This window comes from Mustela nigripes, chromosome 14, assembly GCF_022355385.1.
Source record: "Mustela nigripes isolate SB6536 chromosome 14, MUSNIG.SB6536, whole genome shotgun sequence".
Classification (NCBI taxonomy): domain Eukaryota; kingdom Metazoa; phylum Chordata; class Mammalia; order Carnivora; family Mustelidae; genus Mustela; species Mustela nigripes.
In genome coordinates, this window is record NC_081570.1 from 2,673,590 (window position 1) to 2,693,071 (window position 19,482).

General features: G+C 61.5%; 1 protein-coding gene across 1 annotated transcript in view; it reads left to right on the forward strand.

Annotated features, from left to right (window-relative positions):
- The window catches only part of AJAP1 (adherens junctions associated protein 1), a 118,327-nt gene that overhangs the window by 36,990 nt on the left and 61,855 nt on the right, over positions 1-19,482 (forward strand). The window contains exon 2 of the mRNA XM_059374910.1: positions 15,775-16,586. Coding sequence (XP_059230893.1) covers positions 15,775-16,586 — 812 coding nt within the window. The remainder of the gene's footprint in view (positions 1-15,774; positions 16,587-19,482) is intronic.

Below are 19,482 nucleotides of genomic sequence, written 5' to 3' on the forward strand. Positions count from 1 at the left end.
GCCGATCCTGAGGACTCTGGGGTGGGCTCTGGCTGGCTCCGGGACCAGCTCCGTAGATTCCCGCAGGAAGTGGCCTCGGAGGAGGGGGAGATGCGGATCCGGGCGGCCCGGACACCTGAGGCTGGGTTTCCGCTCTTCTGTGTGGGGAGGCTCCCGGGCAAGTTCCTGGGCTTCTGACGTCGGCTCCCCGGCCCACAGAGCGGGACGGGGCTCCAGCATCCAGACCAAGGAGAATGCGGTTTTCACACTCTGGAGTGCTTGGCTCATGTGTGGACGAGGAGAGTGGTGGGGAGTCGGGCTGGCGGGAAGCGCCCCTACCTGCGGGTGGAAGCCCCTGGGGGTGACAGGTCTTTCTTCCCCGGCAGCTAGAGGAAGGCGTCGCCACCCACCAGGCCCAGTGCAGTCTCCAAGTCCCCGGCTGCCCGTTCCAGACAAGGTTCCAGCTTCCTCTGGGAGGCTGCACCCAGCCGGCCGGATCCCGCGGGAGGGTCTGGACTCCGCCCCGCTGGGCCTTTCCTTGCCTCCAGCCAGGGCTGCCCACTCCACTACTGTCGATAGCTACCGGTCTGGGGTTCTGAGCTGGGTCTACAGCGTTGACCTGAGGCGTCCGGACCTTTCCTCCATTATGACGGGCATGAGCTCCTGTTCCAAGGACGGGAGCCGGGTGGAGTGGCAGCTGGCTGTCTCCATGGCTGCATCCTCTTGTCCTTGTGGATCCAGATCCAGGCGCTGCCCCGTGAGCCCCGTGAGCCCCACGAGGGAGAGGACAACCCTGATTCCGTCTGCACCTCTGGGCCTGGTGGGCACGGGATGCTGCCTCGGTCAGAAAGAGACGTGGTTCCTTCCCGTTTATGGGTCCCCTACAGGAGGCTGAGTCCTAGACCAGCTGTTTCATTTAGTTCTCTCGGCAAAGTATTTTACCCCATTTTACGGATGGGCACACTGACAGCTTAAACAGCTGCGCAAGACCTCTTGGTCTATAAGGAGCAATGGAACTTCCCCAAGTTCTTGGGGTACTTCCAGCCGTTTCCGGGGGAAGGGCCGTCTCCACTCTGCGGGACTCCGCTCCTGTTAAGAAGGCGCGCCCAGGCTGCAGAGTGTCCAGTGTTCTCGAAGCATTCCATCCCTCCCCCAGCCAGGGGCTTGCTGACCACCTCCCTTGGTCCAGCCCCGGCAGCAGACTTGGCCCCTGGAGGCCACGGACAGGGTGCTCTGTGCTGTCCGCCAGTCAGCAGGGGCCAGTGCTGTGGGTGGACAGAGGCCTTGCCCCCTTGGTCCTCTGCTGACCATTTGCTCAGAGAGTGCTGGGCACACAGCAGGCCTGGGGAGACTCCTGGACACGTGTGCCGGAGAGAAAGATGGGGTGTTGGTTTTAAGCCCCACTTCCACTGGGAGCCCAGGAAATGCTGGGGTTAGCTGGTCCTCCACAGGTGCCCTCGGAGCACGGGCTAGCCAGTTAAAGAGTTAAGCAGCTCACTCGGGGCATCAGGCGTGGGTGTGGGAGGAAGAATCCAGACACGAGGACACGATGACCAGGTGCTCCCAGCAGGGAAAGAGTCACGGGCAAGGACTTCAAGGTCGGGTATGAAAACAGTCCAGGGCATTGAAGACCCAGCACCACCTCCGAGCTGTCCTCCAGGATTGCCCAGAGCTGAATCCACCCCAGCGCGTTGATGGCCTGCCCTGCCATTTGTTACCCAAAGCGCATATTCCCCAAGTGAACTACACGCCCCTGACTCCCGCCTTCCTTCCTGACTGCGTTCAGTCCCTCCATCGTCAGTGACCGCCGAGGGGGCCCGTTTGCTAGCCTGAGTGGCACATAGGGTTGGAGAAGGTGAGGACGTTACCTCCTCATTCCTCAATCCCCAGCGCCCATCGTTGGCGTTGCTTAATCAATGGTTGCAGAATAATTGGATAAAAATTAAAATTGTGAAGCACAGTTAACGTTCGTATTAAAGTGTAATTAATATAAATAACAATCAAGCTTAATAAGCTCCCACCTCAGGCTGCAATTTAGTTTTCTGTGCCCTGTGTCTCCCCACCACAGCTCTGGGGCCAAGTTCCTCTCTTATTTTATGAGGGGGAAGCTTCCGAGGGAACCTCAGAGAAGCCCCCTTGAGGTTGTGGGATGCAGTACCCACAGGCAGATGTTGGTGGGGGTGGCCTCTGGGCATCAGAGGAAACCCCAGGGGAGAGCAGGTAGTCATGGAGGGCTTCTAGAAAGTGGTGCGGGAGGGTATAGGGGCTGGAGGGCACCCAAAGAGAAGCAGGGGGCTTCCTCGAGGTGGTGAGGGACATGGGGGTTGGAGGGTGCCCAAGGAAGGGCAGGGGGCTTCCTGGAGGTGGTGGTGGGGATTTGCGGCTGGAGAGTGCCCTCCTTGAAGCACCAGAGCCCCAACTCCCGCCATGTGCAAGATGGCCCTTCCTGCCCCAGTGAGGCTGACCTCTTCATCTCTGGACACCAAGAGAGACAAAGGGAATTATCAAGTTGTGTCCAGAATTAGTACCAGAGGGAAATGAGCCTCGGCCACTGGTGCGGCGAGGCAGGGACAGTGTCTGGAGGAGAGCCACCGTTTGGCCGGGGAGCGGACAAGGTGAGGCCCCTCCCAGCTGGCGGGCTTGGGCTCTGCGCACGAGGAGGTGCGCCCTCAGCCCTGTTCCTGCACTAGTGGGGTCGGGGTTGTCGGACCCTGTCAGAGAGCCTTGACGATTAGGAGCCCCTCTAGGGACAGTGGCCACATGATGGTCTGGAGCTCGTTCCTCTGCCGGCAGCTCGGGGACACTCAATCATTGGTTTCCCCCCGTCATTAATTCCGTCAACCAACATTTATGGGGTTCCTGCTCGGGGCCAGGAGCCGCCCTGCTCACGGGGGAGACCCTGGTGAGGAAGGTGGGAGCAACTCCTGTTCTCCTGAGGCCTCGACCCCAGAGCAATGATCAAACCTACGCGGGGAGCTCGTGAGCCCAGGGGGCCCTGTCCTGGGTGGGTTGTGAAGTACTGGGGACGGAGCGGGGAGGAGGCTGAGCAGGAAGGAGCCGGACGCTGTCCCCTGGAGTTCTAGCAGCGCTTTGGATGGCGAATGGAGGATGCAGAGCCCGTGGGAAGCCTCGGGCGGGACGGCGGCCCGAGGGAGGCGGCCGGGGGCTGTGGGAGGAATCAAGCTGTGTCTCAGAGCACTGGCTTTCAACGGGCCGGGGTCTCCCTGGGGAAGCGTGCCAGGGTTGGGATACATTTTTGGTTGTCCCACGCCAGGGGAAGGGTGCTATTAGCATCTTGTCGGTGGAGGCAGCCAGCGGGCAGGACAGCCCCCGACCCAGAGCGGTCCTGCCCCAGCGTGCGTGTTGGGAGGCTGAGAGTCCCTGTGTGGGACGGAGGGAGGGCCAGGGCTCGCTGAACGGGTGTTTCTAGGACTTTTCGGAGGTGGGGGGAGCGGTTGGGTGAGCTGGCTGGAGATTTCCGGCCATGCCGCCTCCCGAGCACCCTGAGGGGTTCACCACCGCCATGTGGGCAAGGGTTTGGCGGAGGCCGTGTGGGGTTGTGCTGGGGTTCGCGGGGGCAGCCAGTCGGGTCCGGACTGAGGGGGCGGGCTCGCGTCTGTGAGGAAGCCCAGCCCGCGCAGGATCCAGACGCAGGGCTCCGGCTGTCCTGGAGACAAGCCCAAGGCGGCCCTGACCGCCTCCCGGTGGAGCTGAAGCAGGAGCAGCCAGGCAGGGACGGTGCATCACCTCCGTGTCCCCGTCGGTGCCGCGGGAATGACGGAGACACGACGCAGACTCGGACCTGCTGGTGGCAGGTGCCACGAGAGAGGGCCGTGGTTCCGGGGAGCTTGTCTGCAGGCCGTGGCTGTCCTTGCTGGGGCACAAGGTGCAGAACGTTCCGGAGAAGCACCGGAAACCTTCTCTGAGAGGACAGTCGGAAGTCCTCTTGGGAGGAGCCAGCCCCTGGTCAGGTCCTCCACATGGAGCCAGCCCCTGGTCAGGTCCTCCACACAGAAGCGACCAGAGCTCGAAGCCAGGTGCTTTGGGTGGGGGGTTGGGGGCAGAGGCCTTCTTGGCCCTTGGTCTGTCAGAGCCCAGCCCTGGGGACTTGTCTTTCCCAGAAAACAGAGGGTTTCTTCCCCTTTCAAGCCACAGTGGCTGCCCAGAAGCTCTGGGCCTTCCTGGAAAAGGTCTTATGCCCCCCAGACATTCCGTGACATCTGTTTCTCCGGACAGGGTCCCGATGGGATGACCTCGTCAGGAAGAGCTGAGCTCTGACCCAGCTGGCCCAGCTCCACTGGGTTCTTTTGGGAAGAATTTCCGCAAACGACAGTGTTTTGTCCCCACGCCAGTGGTAGCTGTCACATCAGCTTTGTGCCAAGCTGTGTTTGCTGCTAAGTTCTGGACACCCCATGGGGGGACTCAGGCACGGCGGCGTGTGTCTGGTGGAGGTGGAGGGGTTGGTGCGGCTTCTCGCAAGTGTGCACGCACGTGTGTGTGTGTCTCTGGTGTGTGTGTGCGTGTGCTGGGCCACCTGTCAGTGGGAGAGCAGCTCAGGGACACCATCGGTCCCAAGGCCGCCACGGGATGCCCCCCAGAGCAGGGTCTGGCTCACGTGGGCTGGCTGCCCCACACCTGCCGTGGTCGTTCTGCAGAGGCGGTGAGCCCCCCGTCACAGTTTGTGTCCGGAGGCTGGGGCACCTCGGCCGGTAGTCGGAGCGGCGGTGTCTGGGTCGGGCTGGAGCTCCGGCCAGCTCTCTGTGACTCTGAAGCTGGCTGCGGGCTGGGCCCCGCCTCACTCTGCACCCAGGCCTGGGGGCCCGGGGTGGGCAGGCAGCCACAAAGGGGTCCCCAGGGCACCATGCACTAGGTGGTGGCCTTAGGCAGACCCAGCTCCAGCTCTGAAATGTCCTCTTCATTGGTAACGGGGCAGAGGGGCTGCCTCTCAGGGGGTGCGGGCGGGTAGACAGACGGGAGCTGGCCTGAGGGGCTGTCCTAGGGCCGCTGGACCCCCCCCACACACACACACCCGCGGGGCACTTCCCCGGGGCCGCATTTCTGCGGTCTCACTGGCAGCCCCTTCCGGTGTGGTCAGGTGCCCTCCCATCCGTGGGCTGGGCCCAGGTGGGGCGTCGGGGTCGAGGGAGACGGTGTCTGTCCTCGTCACAGCCTCTCCTGAAGGGGACGTGCGCACTCTCTGGAGCTGGAGGCGAGATGGAGCCGTGACCTACATTGTGGGATTTGCATGGTGATTCACGCTTTCGGGCACGGCCGGCTTGTTTCCAAGTTACCGCTGCCTGTTTTCCCCGTCCGCGGGCCGACGCTGGGACGTCAGGGCCACGAGCAGGCCTGACTGCCCCTCCCTCCCTGCGACGGCCACTGCGTGAGCCCCTGGATGCCCTGCGAGGGCCGCTTCCCTCAGCCTCACTTGTGCTCAGGTGTGAAGGCCGAGCCTGCGGCCGTGGAAGGCGGCCCCCCTGCGGCCTGACATCTGCACATCCCAGACGTAGAAGGGCTTTGTCTGCCCTTCCCAGCCCCCGTCGCTGCCTAACGGACGGTGGTCCCTGCTTCTGCCCGGCTCCGGGCCTCTCTGGGTCCCTGTGACGCTGCCTCCTGCACAGCACCCCCTCAGCTCCTGCGTCCCGACGTCGTCTTCCTCGGTTTACCTCCCGATGTGCAAGGACCCAGGTGCTCCCACCACACTGAGTCCCTTGGAGTGGCTGCCCTGGGAAGGTCTCCAGCTTCACCCCGGTATTTCCTGGGAGTTCTGGAGGCCGGAGATGGCTCTGAGGACCCCTCGGAGAGAGGGGTCCCAGCCTTGGCCACCCCAGGCCCTTTGCTAAGAGCTCTGCCGACATCTGGCCATCATCCCATCCCCTCACACAGGGTGGGCACTTGACCACCTCGGGAGGTCCCTGTCCCCTGTGCTTGGGGAGCTGGTGGCGGATCTGGGCTTTCCGCCCCAGTGGCCCTGGCTCCGGCTTCCGCTCAGGCGGCTCGCTCTTCCTCTCCCTGTCAAGCCCTCGGCACCACCATCGACACGAGCCTTGCCCTCTCTGCCGATCTGCGAACCCCGTGTTGCCCGTGATGCGCCTGCTTTCGGTGTTCTGAGAGGCGGCGACCCTGGCCCTGTCCTTCATCCTTGGGTGGCTCCCACGGCACCTTGAACGCACAGTGACTTTCGTCCGCGCCAAATAATGACGGCAGCGGAACCGAAAGGCAACGGGCCTCCCGCAGGTGCTGTGGAAGCCGGGGCGTTTGTTCTCAGGAGTGCACATCCCGGGGACGGGGACTGCCAGTAAGAAGCCGTGCGCCCCGGCAGCTGTGCGGGGAGCTTGGATGCAGATGTCCAGGCGTAGAGGGAGGACGCGGGCCGGTTGGAGCCCGGGAGGCTGGAGGAGCGCGCGCTGCCTGCACTCGCTCCCAGGCTGACTGCGGGTCTCCTCCCCACTTTCAGTCATGTCGTGAGACCTTTTCCCAGAGAACACACAGCTGCTATTTTTGTGTTTCTCTTTCTTGTGCAAATAGTCTGGATTTCCGTAAGTGCATGTATGTACCCCTGCTCTTTCCAGGGGATTGCACGAGAACTTGCCTGTGACCTTCAGCCTGGCCCGACAACCTGGCTGAGGGCCGCCGAGCTCCAGAAGGAGACAGAGTCGGGGCCGGGGACCTCTGTGTGCTGAGGGGTCACCCAGCACCAGGTGCATGTCCGCATCCCGCGTGCCTTCTTCCCCGCCGCCCTGGCCTGGCTTTTTCTTTACAAGTGCTGGTGATGTGAGACTGAACGGGGTCCAAGTAAGGGATGGGCTGTGTTCTCGGCTCTCCATCCTGACCCCCGGGGGAGCCTCTCGAAACATTGCAGATGCTGGACTTGTCCCCCGAAGATGCCAGTTCGTGGGTCCACCGTGGGGCTTGGGTCTCCACGTTTTCTAACCACCCTCTCCCCAGCTGGGGGATCTTCACGTGAGGCCCAGGCTGAAAGCCTGCACCCAGGGGCGGTTTGCAGAGTCCACTTGGCCTTTCCAGGGTCCTTCCGAGCGTCCTCGCTCTGTGCTGACTTTGGCGTGGGGTTCAGGCACGAGGCAGCAGGATTCTGGTCCTGCGGCTGTTACTGCCTGGCTTAGCCAAGTCTTTGCCCAGAGGGATGCAACTTGTCCCTGGGATGGGTTGCCTTGGGCTGGGGGCCCATCGAGACCCTTGTCCCTGCCCGCAGTGGAAGCATGGGAGGTGGGGCACAGGGTACCTGACACGGTGGGCTGGCAGACCTGGGGAGGCCGGCCGGCGCTGGGGCAGCTGCTGGGCACTCCTGGGCACTCCCCAGAGAGCACAAGCCTGCGATGCAGGAGGGACAGTAGCTGAGCTGAGGGGACCTGCTGGTCCTGGATGGCTTGTGCCTGACGTCCCAGCACAGAATGGAGGGCACCGGGGACCTGGCCGCAGCGGTGGGGCTGTGTGTCAGACGTGCAGAAACCCTGCTCCCGCTCCCGGGGAGAGAACATTCCGCCCACGGTGCCGCCCACCCACTGCTTGTCACCACTTCACTCCTCCGGAACGCTTGCGGGCACGTCGCCCGGGCAACCAGAACGCCAGCGCGTTGCTATCCTTCGGTCTCCTTCAGGCACCTGTGAAGCCTGGCAAGAGCATCCCGTGCCTCCGGGTCCCGCAGACGCCCTGCGCCGGAGCTGCCAGGGAGAGCAGGGGGCCCCCGGGCACCACGACGGCCTCGAAGGGGGTGGGGGTGGGGCGGTGGCGGATGCTTGTGCGTGCTTCTGGGGACCCAGGCCCCAAGGACTCCCCGTGGAGTCCGATGATGCCCTGTGGGGTGGGGAAACTGAGGCACGAGGAAGGTATGAAGCCTGCATGTTGCAGTGCTTGGCTGGGAGCCCGGCAGCCAGCCCTGAGGCCCCTGTGTCTCCACCATCCTGTGCGGCTTCTGGAGCGTGAGTGGGTGGGTCATGTCTGAGCCTCTTTCCTCTCAGGATAAAGAGGCTCGTTTCCCATCACCAGGCCCCTGGAGGACCGAATGGAATGCAAGTGAGCCGTAAGGCTGCTTCACCGCGGCCCCAAGGTAGCTGGGCTGCTGGGGCCCGTAAGACTTTGTGGGGCCTTCATGAGCTCTGTAGGGTGTTCTCAGTGACCAAGCGCTCACCAAAGGCCGGCGGCAGCTCTGGAGAGTGACAGCCAGAGCCGTCTCCAGACCTCACTGGATGTCCACTGGGGCTGAGCTCACTCCCAGGGGCTTCGCTCATACATACAGGATGCTTCTGGGGCGCCCGTGGTTGTCCGCTCCCGCAAGAGCATGTGAGGCAATTCCTTGGGACCGCAGGGTCCCGCTGCTGCCCGAGGTCAGCGGGGGCGCAGAGCAGCACCTGCCGCCCACCCCGGCGCCTCCCCGCCAGGCACAGCCACCATCCGGCTGGTCCAGGCGGTGGGACCACCATGGCTCTGGGTCACGGAGGTCTTGTCTGCTTTCCTTTGCTTTGTACACCCTGGTTCCCCCAGGTCTGGGCTTGTTGGGACCTGAAGTCCCTGAGTCCAAGACTCAGGCTGATGCCGACTCCCTGTCACCGCAGGCAAGTCCCCTCGTGGTGGGTCTCATGCTGGCGTCACGTGGGTACTGAGTGTTTGGGAGGGGATTGGTGATGGGCAGCCCGGGGCCCGTGTACCCCACCCACAGACGTTTCAGGAGAACCGGCATCGCCAGGAAACCGGTGTCCCATCCTGCCCACCGCTTGTCACAGCAGCCTGATCTGGAGCCCTGCGCTAAGGCTGGTAAACCTGCCCTGGTCCCAAGCTGCCCCTGAGAGTCCAGCTCTGGGGCGGGCTGGAGCCAAGGACCGTGTTTGTTCCTTCCAGCCAGGACCTCCTGGGATTTGGGGGCAGCAGGGAAGGCCAACAGGGTGGTTAGGTGAACACATGTTTGGGGCACACACAGGTTCTTCTCACACTTGCCTTGCAATGCCTTGCCCCGGGAGAAGCCCACATTACAGCGAGCGCACCACCTTCTCTGCAGGGCTCTGACCCGAGCCAGCAGGACGCACCACCCCTGGTCCACCCTGGGTGGGACCCAGGAGCCTGACCAGGAGTGGGACCCAATCCAGCAGGGGAGGGTGCTAAGAGACCCCAGAATCCCGCTGTGGGCCCCCCTGCACTGGGGGAGGCAAGTAGCCGGAAACCTCGTGCCGTTCCGGAGGTTTCTATCCCACGCAAATGAATGGTTCCTATGCGGCTCCTTCCCCGCGCATCAAATATCACGTGTGTGCCTGACATCCGTGGGGCTCCTGAAGATGAAAGCCTCGTAGGCAACCCAGAGCCCCGTTCCTGAAAGAGAGGGACGCTTTTAATCATAGTAAGTCATGGGGTAGGGCGAGCCAGGGGTGGCTCTTACAGGACATTAATACATCAGGAGGACATCCCAGGGAGTCACAGCTCCCTCATTCATTAGGAAAACTGAACGAGCGACGGCCTTCCCGAAGGAAGTGTGTGCGTGCGCCCTTCCTGAGCGGAGGCCGGGTGTCCTGGCCCGCGTGGGGAAGGGGGGTCTCTGCTCCTGCACCACCATGTTGGCGTTTGGGGGCGACAGGGGAAAGCCTCCCGGGCATGGGAAGGGGAAGGACAGGGCAGTTTGCCGGCCCCATTCTGGGCAGACCCGCAGCTCAGAGATCTTGGAGACGCAGGGGTGGGGGAACCCTGGTACAGGGGGAACCCTCTGTACCAGGAGCCAGAGTCTCCCCTCTCCTCTAAAGCCACAGTTCTCCGATGGAAACACCGTGATGAGGCTGTGCTCCTTCGCGGGTGCCCCCCCGGGCCACCCCTCGAGGTGGAGGTCCGTTCACCCGGGGCCCAGGGACCCCACGGAGCCCTGGTGGGGCCCCCCGCAACCCTCAGCATGACCCCCATGTCTACCGCACTTCTGTTGGGGTGTTTAGTTCCATAAACTCTCTATTTTAGGATAGTTTTAAACTTACAGAAGTTGAAAAGAAGGAAAAGCAGACAAATCCTGCATTCTCTGCCCCCAGATGCCCCTCACGTAAACCTCTTCTGTCTCCGTGTGCGTTGTGTGACTCCACTAAGGGGAAACGCCGCTCCTTAGCCTTCGCGAAATCCCGCACTTGGTCCACACTTCCCGAGTTTTTCTCCGATTTCCTTTTTCTCCTCAGGATGCCACTCGGGGCCCCACATGACATGTACGTCTCTGTAGGCTTCTCTTGGTGGTGGTGGTCGTTTTCCAGACTTTTCCTTGTTTTTGATGACCTTGGCAGTTTCGAGGAGGACCGGTCAGGGATTTTGTCGAATGTGCCTCCAGCGGGGTCTGTCTGGTGGCCGTCTCACGGTTTGATGGCGTGACGGGTTTTGGGAGGAGGCACAGTCCTTTCCCATCATGTCGGGAGCACCTGCTGTCGTGACTCACGCCGCGGACGTGACCTTGACACTGGCCAAGGTCCTGCGTGCCCGGTGTCTCCACAGAAAAGCACCCCCCCCTTGCCATGTGCTAATTTTGGGAAGCAGGTCACTAAGCACAACACACGTGGTTGGGGGACACCCGCTTTTCGTAACTCTCCAAAACTCACCCGATTTGTAGCCGGAGGAGGTGGGACGGGGCGTGTCAGAGGGAGTCACACCCTCCCGGACGGGTGTACGCCACTCATGCACGCTGTGGCTGGTGTGCCAGGCCAGCTGAGGACACGCCCAGGAGCGGGCACGCTGGGGCAGGGCTGTTCCTGGTAGTGCAGCACCGGGACGGGGTAGAGGGGCTCCCCACCGCCTGTAGAGAGATTCCAGGGCTGGTAGGATCTTTCCGCCCAGCCCAGGGTCTCACGGCCGTGGGGGTTCTTGCGCACGGGATCTGGGCACCTGCGGGAGGCCTGGCCTGCGAGCCCCTGGGGAACGTGGGACCCGAAGTGGAAGACAAGTCTTCGTGTGTGATGAGCCGCAGGCCTCTTCTGGGAAGAAAATACACAGAAGGTAGCAAATCCAGTCTCAATCCACGAATCCTATGAATGTGTTCTTAGGGGGAAAAAAAGATTTCAATAAAAATTTAAAAGGGGGAGAAGCCAGAAAGGCATGAACTAGAAAACAAAGCGGACGGCGCTGTAGCCCCTCTGTGGGCGCGGCAGGGTGGAGGTGGGGGAGCAGGGACACAGCCCTGCGCGGGGAGGGGGGGGGGGCGGGCAGCCGGGCGCTCCGACCTCCGACGAGCCCCGGCCCCGGCCGGGCCAGGACCGCGTGCGAGGCTGAGGGAGCTCGTGCGTGTTCCCTGCCCGGTGCCGGCAGCTCAGACGCTGCCCCAGCTCGGGCCCCCTCTCCTCCGTCCCCGCTGCCGGGACCTGCGCCCAGAGCAGGACGCCGTGCCGCGTCCCACGCCCCAGGCTGGTCTCTCCGCCCTTGAACGCATCAGCTTCTTGAGCTACGATGTCGCCCCGCCAAGTCCCCCCCGCCCCAGTGGTTTCAGTGTATTCCCAAGGTCGTGCAGCCGTCAGCACTCTCAATGCCCGAACGTCCCTGTCCTCCCAAGAGAAATCCTATAACCATCAGCAGTCACCCCCCCAGGCCCCAGCAGCCGGGACTCTAGTCTCGGTCTCTGCGGGTCCCCAGGTTCTGGGCATCTCGGCGACACATGGCTTCTACGTCACCGATTGTGTCCAAGCTCTGTCCACCCTGCTGCGTATGTCGTATGTTTTAAGGCCAGAGGATGTTCCCCTGTGGGGACAGATCTAGTCGTCCTCATCCGGTCACCTGATGGACTCTGGTGGCTTCGGCTCTCAGCTCCCACGAGGAGGGCTGCCGGGAACATTCGTGCTCACGTTTTTGTGTGGACTTGGATTTCCACCCGGGTGGACATCGGGGTCAGCGGGAACTAAGTCTTCGAGGAGCTGCTGAGCCGTTCCGCATGGTGACGACACCCTCTTACATCCCCACCGACCGTGGGCGAGAGCTCCCGTCTCCCCTCGTCCGTGCCGACGCCTGGACTCGGCTTTGTGCCTGTCGTCGTCCTCGTGGGTGTGAGGTGGGGGGTCATGGCCCGCGGATGCCCTCGGGGGACTTGGCGTCGGCCCTGCACTGTGGCCTTCTGGTGTGTCCCGTGGCAACGCTGACAGCGCTGGGGCCGACGGCCGCTGGGCCTCCCTCCTGACCCTCGGAGGGGCCTCCAACCCTGTGGGGCTGACGGCGCCATGGCACCTTCCTGGGGCCAGAGGGCTGTGGGCGGAACTGAGGCCTCCACCCCCGTGCTGGACGGGCTCAGAGGGAACAGGGCTCCTGGGGCTGAGCCAGCCGGGAGGATGGAGCGAGAGGTCCCGCAGTGCCCTGCATGCGGTCCTTGCACGTAGGGCCGGGTCCCCGGACACCGGGACCCAGCGTCATCCCGAGTGCTGAGCGTGCACCCCCGGAGCCCGACAGTCCAGGCTTGGGAACTTCGACCCTGGAGAGGGACCGCCCGTCCCCGCGGGCCACAGGCTCGGCCCCCCGACCTCCCTACGGGAGGGGCTCTCTCTGCCCCCGACACTGGCCTGGCGTGTCCCGGCTGCTGACTTGTCCCCTGCGCTCCTCATGGTCCTTCTCTGGACTGTCCGCCACTTTAAGAGGGAAGAAACCGGACTCGGAGGGAAGCAAGGCGAGCTCTCCCGCTCTGCGATCCGTTGGTTTTTCTGCATAGGAGCGGGTGGCGTGGAAATGAGGGGTTTCTATGGTAACGAATTACAGCCGAGGATTGGTGAAAAATGACAGAAATATCCTGTGTGTGAAGTTCTGCTGAACAGGCCGGCAGCACAGGCTGAAGTGCCGTGGTTTTAATTTCCTGGGGCAATTTTCTCCCCGGTGCCGACGGCATGTGGGCTTGTCTGGGTCTGTTTTCCATTCTGGGGGCCTGATGGGGCCATTGGGGACCTGGTTGTGTCTGTTGAGGTCTGGTGGGGCCTGGCCTTGCGTCATGGGACCTGAGGGGCCTGGTGTTACCTGGTGAGGTCCACTAAGCCTGGTGGGACTTGGTATTTCCTGGTGGGACATGGTGTTGCCTGGTATGATATTGTGGGACCTCGTTCCTGGTGGGGCCTGGTGCGACCTAGAGGAATCTACTGGGGCCTGAGGTTGCCTGGTGACCTTGTGGGGCCTCATGGAGCCTGGTGTTGCCTGGTGGGACCTGGTGTTTCCCGGTGGGGCCTGATGGGGCCTGGTGGGACCTGGTGTTTCTTGGTGGGACCTGGTGGGACCTGGTGGGATCTGCTGGGGCCTGAGGTTCCCCAGTGACCTTGCAGGGACTGCTGGGACCTGGTGGGGCCTGACATTGCCTAGTAGGACCTGGTGGGGCCTGGTGGGGCCTTCTGGGGTGAGGCACTGCTCTGGTGCTGGACTCGCATCCCAGTACGCAGAGTGGTGAGAGAACCTGGGGCCTAGACCGTCCATCCTCCCTGAGGCACCTGTGGCCGTAGACGCTGTGCTCGCCACGCGCGGGATGTTTCACACTGACCTGAATCTCTGCGTGCGGTGACGGAGGCCCTGGTCCCTGCTCGGAGCTTGGCGGGCTGTGCAGAGAAATCGCGCACCGGCAGGAGCTCGGTGCAGAGGCATTAGCATAATGAGCGATTCCTAATTTCTGCAGCAAAGCACTTTCATTCTGATGAGAGAACTGGGCCCTTTTTTTTTGGGGATTAGTCCTTTTTGGTAATTAGTGCTCATTAATACAAGTTTCTTCCTTTCCACATCCCAAGGACAGGCAGGGAGCGGCACGTGCCTAAGTACCCCCCGGGGAAGATGCGGCCCCGGGTACACGGGCACAGTGAAGAGCGAGGGGGGCTCGCGCACAGACCCACCCACACACGCGCAGACCCCGCACTTAGCTGCAGGCACACATGAGTGTGCATCTACAATGATGGGCACACAGATGACCCCCACGGACTCACACTCTCGCACTCTCACACACACACAGTGACATGCAGACCCCACACTTAGCTGCAGGCACACACTCATGTGCATCTACGGCAGATGGGTACACAACTCCCCTACGGACTCACACTCTTGCACACTCAATGACACACTTATACATGCTCACTGAATGGACCCCATGCTGGGCCACACCCACACAGGCACACACACACATATGAAAAATGGGCCCACAGCCACCCCCAGTGGAGCCATGCTTTTGCACACTCAATGACACACTTACACTCACTGACATGAACCCTATACTGGGCCACACCCACACAGGCACACATGCACGTATATGACAGATGGGCACACGGACCACCTCACAGCAGACTCACAGTCTTGCACACTCACTGACACACATGTGTGCACCAACATCAGACCTCACGCTCAGCCACACCTGCATATGCACACACACGTATATGTGATGAGCACACAGGCACCCCACAGAAGTACACTCTTGTACACCACTGACACACATGTGCACTGACATGCAGATGCACACAGACACTCACACGCATATGTGACAGACACACAGACACCCAATGTGGACTCGTGCTCTTACACACTTGCTGACACACTCACACCCACTCTGCATTTGGTCTTTCACAGGCACTGGTGCACCACCACACGTCGGCAGTCGCCCACGCTGGCCTGCGGTCCCGAGCACACTCCCGTGCACACGTGCACACATGACTCACTCACACACCACACACGGCTCACTCACTGATTTCTTCCCTTTTAAAGTCATGCGAAGCCTCATAAAACTGCCTTGTACTCTGCGGGGCTGGTCTGGAGCCGCTTTCCAGGCTGGCAGCTCCGCGCACCCAACACCCCCGCCGCCCCCGCCTACAGCCGTCGCTGACGTTCTGGATCCGTGTCAATTTTCAGACGTGACGCCGGTGACGAGGGCTGGCTCCGAACGGTGCCTGCACCCGGTGCTCTGTTACCTAAGCTGTGGGAGAAGGAGTGTGGGCCCAGGTCCCCTGAGCCTCCACGTGGCTGCCGGTGCGCTGTCAGGGCCCACGCGACGACCCACGCACCCACCGGCTCGTCTTCCCTGGGTTGCGTGGCCTCTGCTCTTCCCCCAGCTATGCCTGAGTCGAGGAGTTGGACTGTGGGGCTTCAGAGGGCACCGTGCTGCAGGCAAATAGGGGAGCCGGAGCGCCAACAGAGCAGTCTGCGCGCCGGCAGATTTCCCGCTCACCCACAGCAGATCTCATTTTCCTGAACAAATCCCAGAGGCCCCGAGTCAGAAGTGCTCCAGCGTGCAGCGCCCAAGGCCACAGCCTGCTCTGAGACTCGCACGTGTGCCTGGGAAGGGGGAGGGTTTGCCGACCACAGCCTGGGCAGGGCTCGGGAGATGCCCGACCTCTGTGCCCCCATGAAGTCGGGCGGAACCCCCGTCCCTCCGGGCCTCAGGAAGGGGAGGTTGCGAGCGCCGAGACTTGGGTCCGTAACTTCTGTGACATGGAGCCCTGGACGCACGTCCTCGACGTGTCTCCGTCTCACTCTGGGCCGAAGCCGAGTGGGGAACAGAAGGGGTTTGAGATCATCTTGTCGGCTGAGTTGGGGGTTTTGAGACCCAGTTTCCCTCCCGTGTCATGTCAAGCAGTCGTGTGTGTTGCACACTCCTGGGAAGAGATGTGTGGCGCGGGTGTGCGGAATGGGGCTGCTGCGATGCTGATGAACAGGAGCCCCCCGCTCCCCCCGGCCGCAGGGCTGTGAAGTCAGCTCATGCAGGGCTCTGGCTGCCCCTCTGAGGTGAGGGTCGGCTCTCCTTACCAGAAGTGCGCTGCGGCGTCCTGGCTGGCTGGGGGGACTGCCGGCACAGCCCCCAGGGCCCCCTGACCCTGCTTTCTCTTTTCCACACAGTTCCATGTCCATCCGCTGGCCGGGCTGCTCCCTAGGAAGCCATGCTTGGATACTTATAGCCATGTTCCAGCTCGCCATGGATCTGCCCTCGTGTGAGTCCCTCGGCCCGGGCCCCGACTTCCGGCTCCTGCCCCGGCCGCCACAGCGGCCACCGCGGCTGTGGAGTTTGAAGAGCGGACAGGCGGCGCGCCTCTCTGTGCCCGTGTGGAGCCCGCGCCCGGCCCGCGTGGAGCGCAGCCACGGGCAGGTGCCGAGTCCGCGTGCCAAACGGGCACACAGACCCAGGGACCAGGTGGCCGCCCTGGCGCCCAGAGCGGGGCTCGCCAAGCCCCCAGCTGCTGCCAAATCCAGCCCTTCCCTGGGCTCCTCCTCCTCGTCCCCGTCCCCCGCGGCGGGTAGCGGGGCCACCACGGACCCGCAGGCCCTCCTGCGGAGGGAGAAGAGGCACCTGCAGGGGGCCGGCTTCAGCGGTTTTGATTTCCGGGGCAGCAGGCCCACCACAGAGACGGAGTTCATCGCCTGGGGGCCCACGGGGGAGGAGGAGGCCCCGGAATCCAACACATTCCCAGGGCTTTATGGCCCCACCACGGCCTCCATCTCACAGACACGGAAGACAACGGTGGCCACCGCCACCACCACCGCCACAGCCACCACGGCCACCTCCACTACGCTGCAGACTAAGGGGGTCACGGAGCCCCTGGGCCCCAGGAATAGGATCCCGATTGGGGTTAGCACAACAGAGCCTTCCACCAGTCCCAGCAAAGACGACGGCGAAGACGGCAAGCCCCCGCGGATTCTGGGGGAGACCTCAGGTACACCCACCTCTTTTCTGTTTGGGGTTCAGTCTGGGGGAGGACACTCTAGGGTGGGGCTCGTGAAGGTGCCACACTGTGCCTGGTGACGGTGCTGGGCGGGACTCCCCGTTTCTCAGCGGCTACGGCAATGGCAAAGAGCAGACAGTTGGCCCCCCAAGGCGGCCTTGGGGGCCGCGGCGGCACACGTGTCCGTGGGCTTTGGGTCCTGGCAAATATAGGTTGTGCTCTAGCCAGACCCTTCTGGCTGGAAGAAGGGAGACGGGACAGGGTGTCTCCTCAGTGGTGGCCTAGAAGGGGATGCTGTGCCCACCTTGCCTGTGTCACAGGGGTCTGGACCCCACCAGGCGCAGGGCCACCTCTTCCCAAATGGTACTCCGGGCCAGCCTGGGGAGGAGATGCGGACACGCCTGCTGGTAGAATTAAGGCCCAGGTGGAGTCTCCAAATACCTTCCAGGCCGTGGCCCGTGGAAGGGTAACTGCCACGTTGGCCCAGAGTTAGGGATCGCGTCCAGCAGCAGAAGAGATAGAGCAGGTAGAAGGGAGAACTTCCTGTGCTGCCGGCTGAGGCTCTGCAAGCTGAGTAGGGCTGGGGAGTGTCTTGCCCGGAGACGGCGTCGCAGGTGTTTGGAGGATGGGAGTCAGAACGAAAGGCTCTCGTCCCTCTGCCCATCGCTCTGGGTGCCTCCGGACAGTTCCCTTGAAGCACCTACTGCAAAGTAGCTTTATAGTTTTTTCTCCTCCGCCTCCTCGCCCAGTGGCTTCTAAAGGAGCGGCCCTTGAAAATCTCCCAGGCCACAGCTCGTCCCTTCAGGGCCAGCCACAGGCACGGCCCCAGCATCACAGCTGGCTGAGGGCACACGCAGAGTCTGGGAGCCCTGTGCTCCAGCCGCCTCTGGCTCCCTGTGCCTCTGTGAACAGGCCACGACCCCAGACTCCCCAGGACCAGGATGTTCACAGATCAGATCTGGGCATGCACATCTCAGAAGGGCCGCGGTATCGGCCAGATCTTAAAACAGGATGCGTAGTCCAGGGTGTCCACACGAAGTGGTGCAGGGGCCACGTGGCCTCCTGCGCACCATTTATCTGCTTCTCTGCATCCTAAGGCCTTGGGCTCCGCAGGCCCCGAGGGGCCCCTTTCAGGACCCTGGACAGACGAGAATTGCTCCCCTGGGTCTCTCGGCAGCACAGGTCTTCCTGAAGGCTACGTCCGCCCGAGGCTGCGTCTGGCTGTGGTTGGGAGTTGGACAGGTTTCCAGAGAGTGGGCGGCTTTTGTTCCATGACCTAGTTCCTTCCTTCACCTGGACGAGAGAACTGCGGTTTGTATATTCTGAGCAGTTCTTCCCTAGAGAGCAGCGTATCTGTGAAAGCAAACCCAGCTCCATCCCAAAGCCAAGGGCCGGGGCCAGGCCCAGGGACGGAGGCTGTGAGCTCGGAGCATGACGGGAGAAGGTCTGCAGGCAGTTGCGGGCATCTCCCAGGCAGCCTTTGTGCAGGACCAGGGCACACACGGCCTGCAGCCCAGCACATCTGTGCCGGATGCCCGAGAGCAGTTTACAGAAGCATTTATCTTTACCTAAAAGAGCTCACAAGCCATCATCATAATAGAATTTAGTGCTGCATTCGTTTACTGTCATCCCCTCTACACACGTCACTTACTGTATAGGCACGGACGAGAAAACAAGTTCCCATTTATTCCAAATTACATTTGTTATTACTAAAGTTAAATGTTCGGGACAGCATTAGAAGGCTCAGCAAATTAATTCACAGTACATTGGAGGTTGCTAATCCAACTCGACAGATGCTTATCTTGGAAAAGATTTATGGTTCTTCATAATATAATCTGGTGCTAGATTAATTTGTTTAGCCAAACAAATTTAAAGGGGGGGGGGAAGGCGCGTGTTTGCTTTCAGTGCAGAGAGATGTTAATTCTGGGAAGTGATGCCGGATGCGGAGAAGAGACGCCAGCGGCCCTCAGCATCCAGGACAAGGCAAGGCAAGACAGGAAGTGCTGAGATGACTCCTCTAACTGGGTGCGTCACAGCCCAGCTGATCCCACAAAAGCGACCCAAGTCACCGAGAGCCCTGATGGGAGCCCCATAAATTCCCCTTGTCCTAGCTGTCACCACACATAGACCTGGGTTCCCAATTCCTTGTGATGCACGACTTCTCACCCTTCTCAGATAGGATTAAAGCTGCAAGGGTGATCTTAGGGATCCCAGAGCAGTGGTCCAGGAGGCTGGGCGTGCCATACACACTTATAAGCCGCAGACTGCCTGCAAATCTGGGCTCTTCTGCAAGTAGCTGTCTGACCCTGGGAAGTTCTCTTCTCTCTTGGCTTCATTTTCTTCACCAGGAAAGTTAGAACTTAGAGACCACCCCATAAATGAAGTGATTGGGAAGTCTTGCCTAGTTTTAGTATGGTGGTTAAGGGTGTCTGCCTTCAAATCCCTGACTTCATCTTGTATTAGCTTTGTGAACTCAGGCAGCTTTCTTATCTTCTCTGTGCCTCAGTGGGAATTACATAATTAACCACCTTATAATGTTGCAAAGAGTAAGTGAGATAGTATGGACCAGGGGGTCAATGCCTGGTGCATAACTGCTGTTCATTACATGTTTACTGTGGTTAATACAGTGATGATGATGGTAGTAATAATGATGATGGTGATGGTGGTGATGTTGATGATGGTGCTGGTGCTGGTGATGATGGTGGTGATGATGATGATGGTGATGATGGTGGGTAATGATGCTGATACTTATGGTGATGTGATGATAGTGGTCATGATGGTGTTGATGGTGATGGTGATGATGTTGATGGTGATGATGGTGGTGATTTGATGATTATGGTGGTGCTGGTGATGATGATGATGGTGATGGTGCTGGTGATGATGGTGG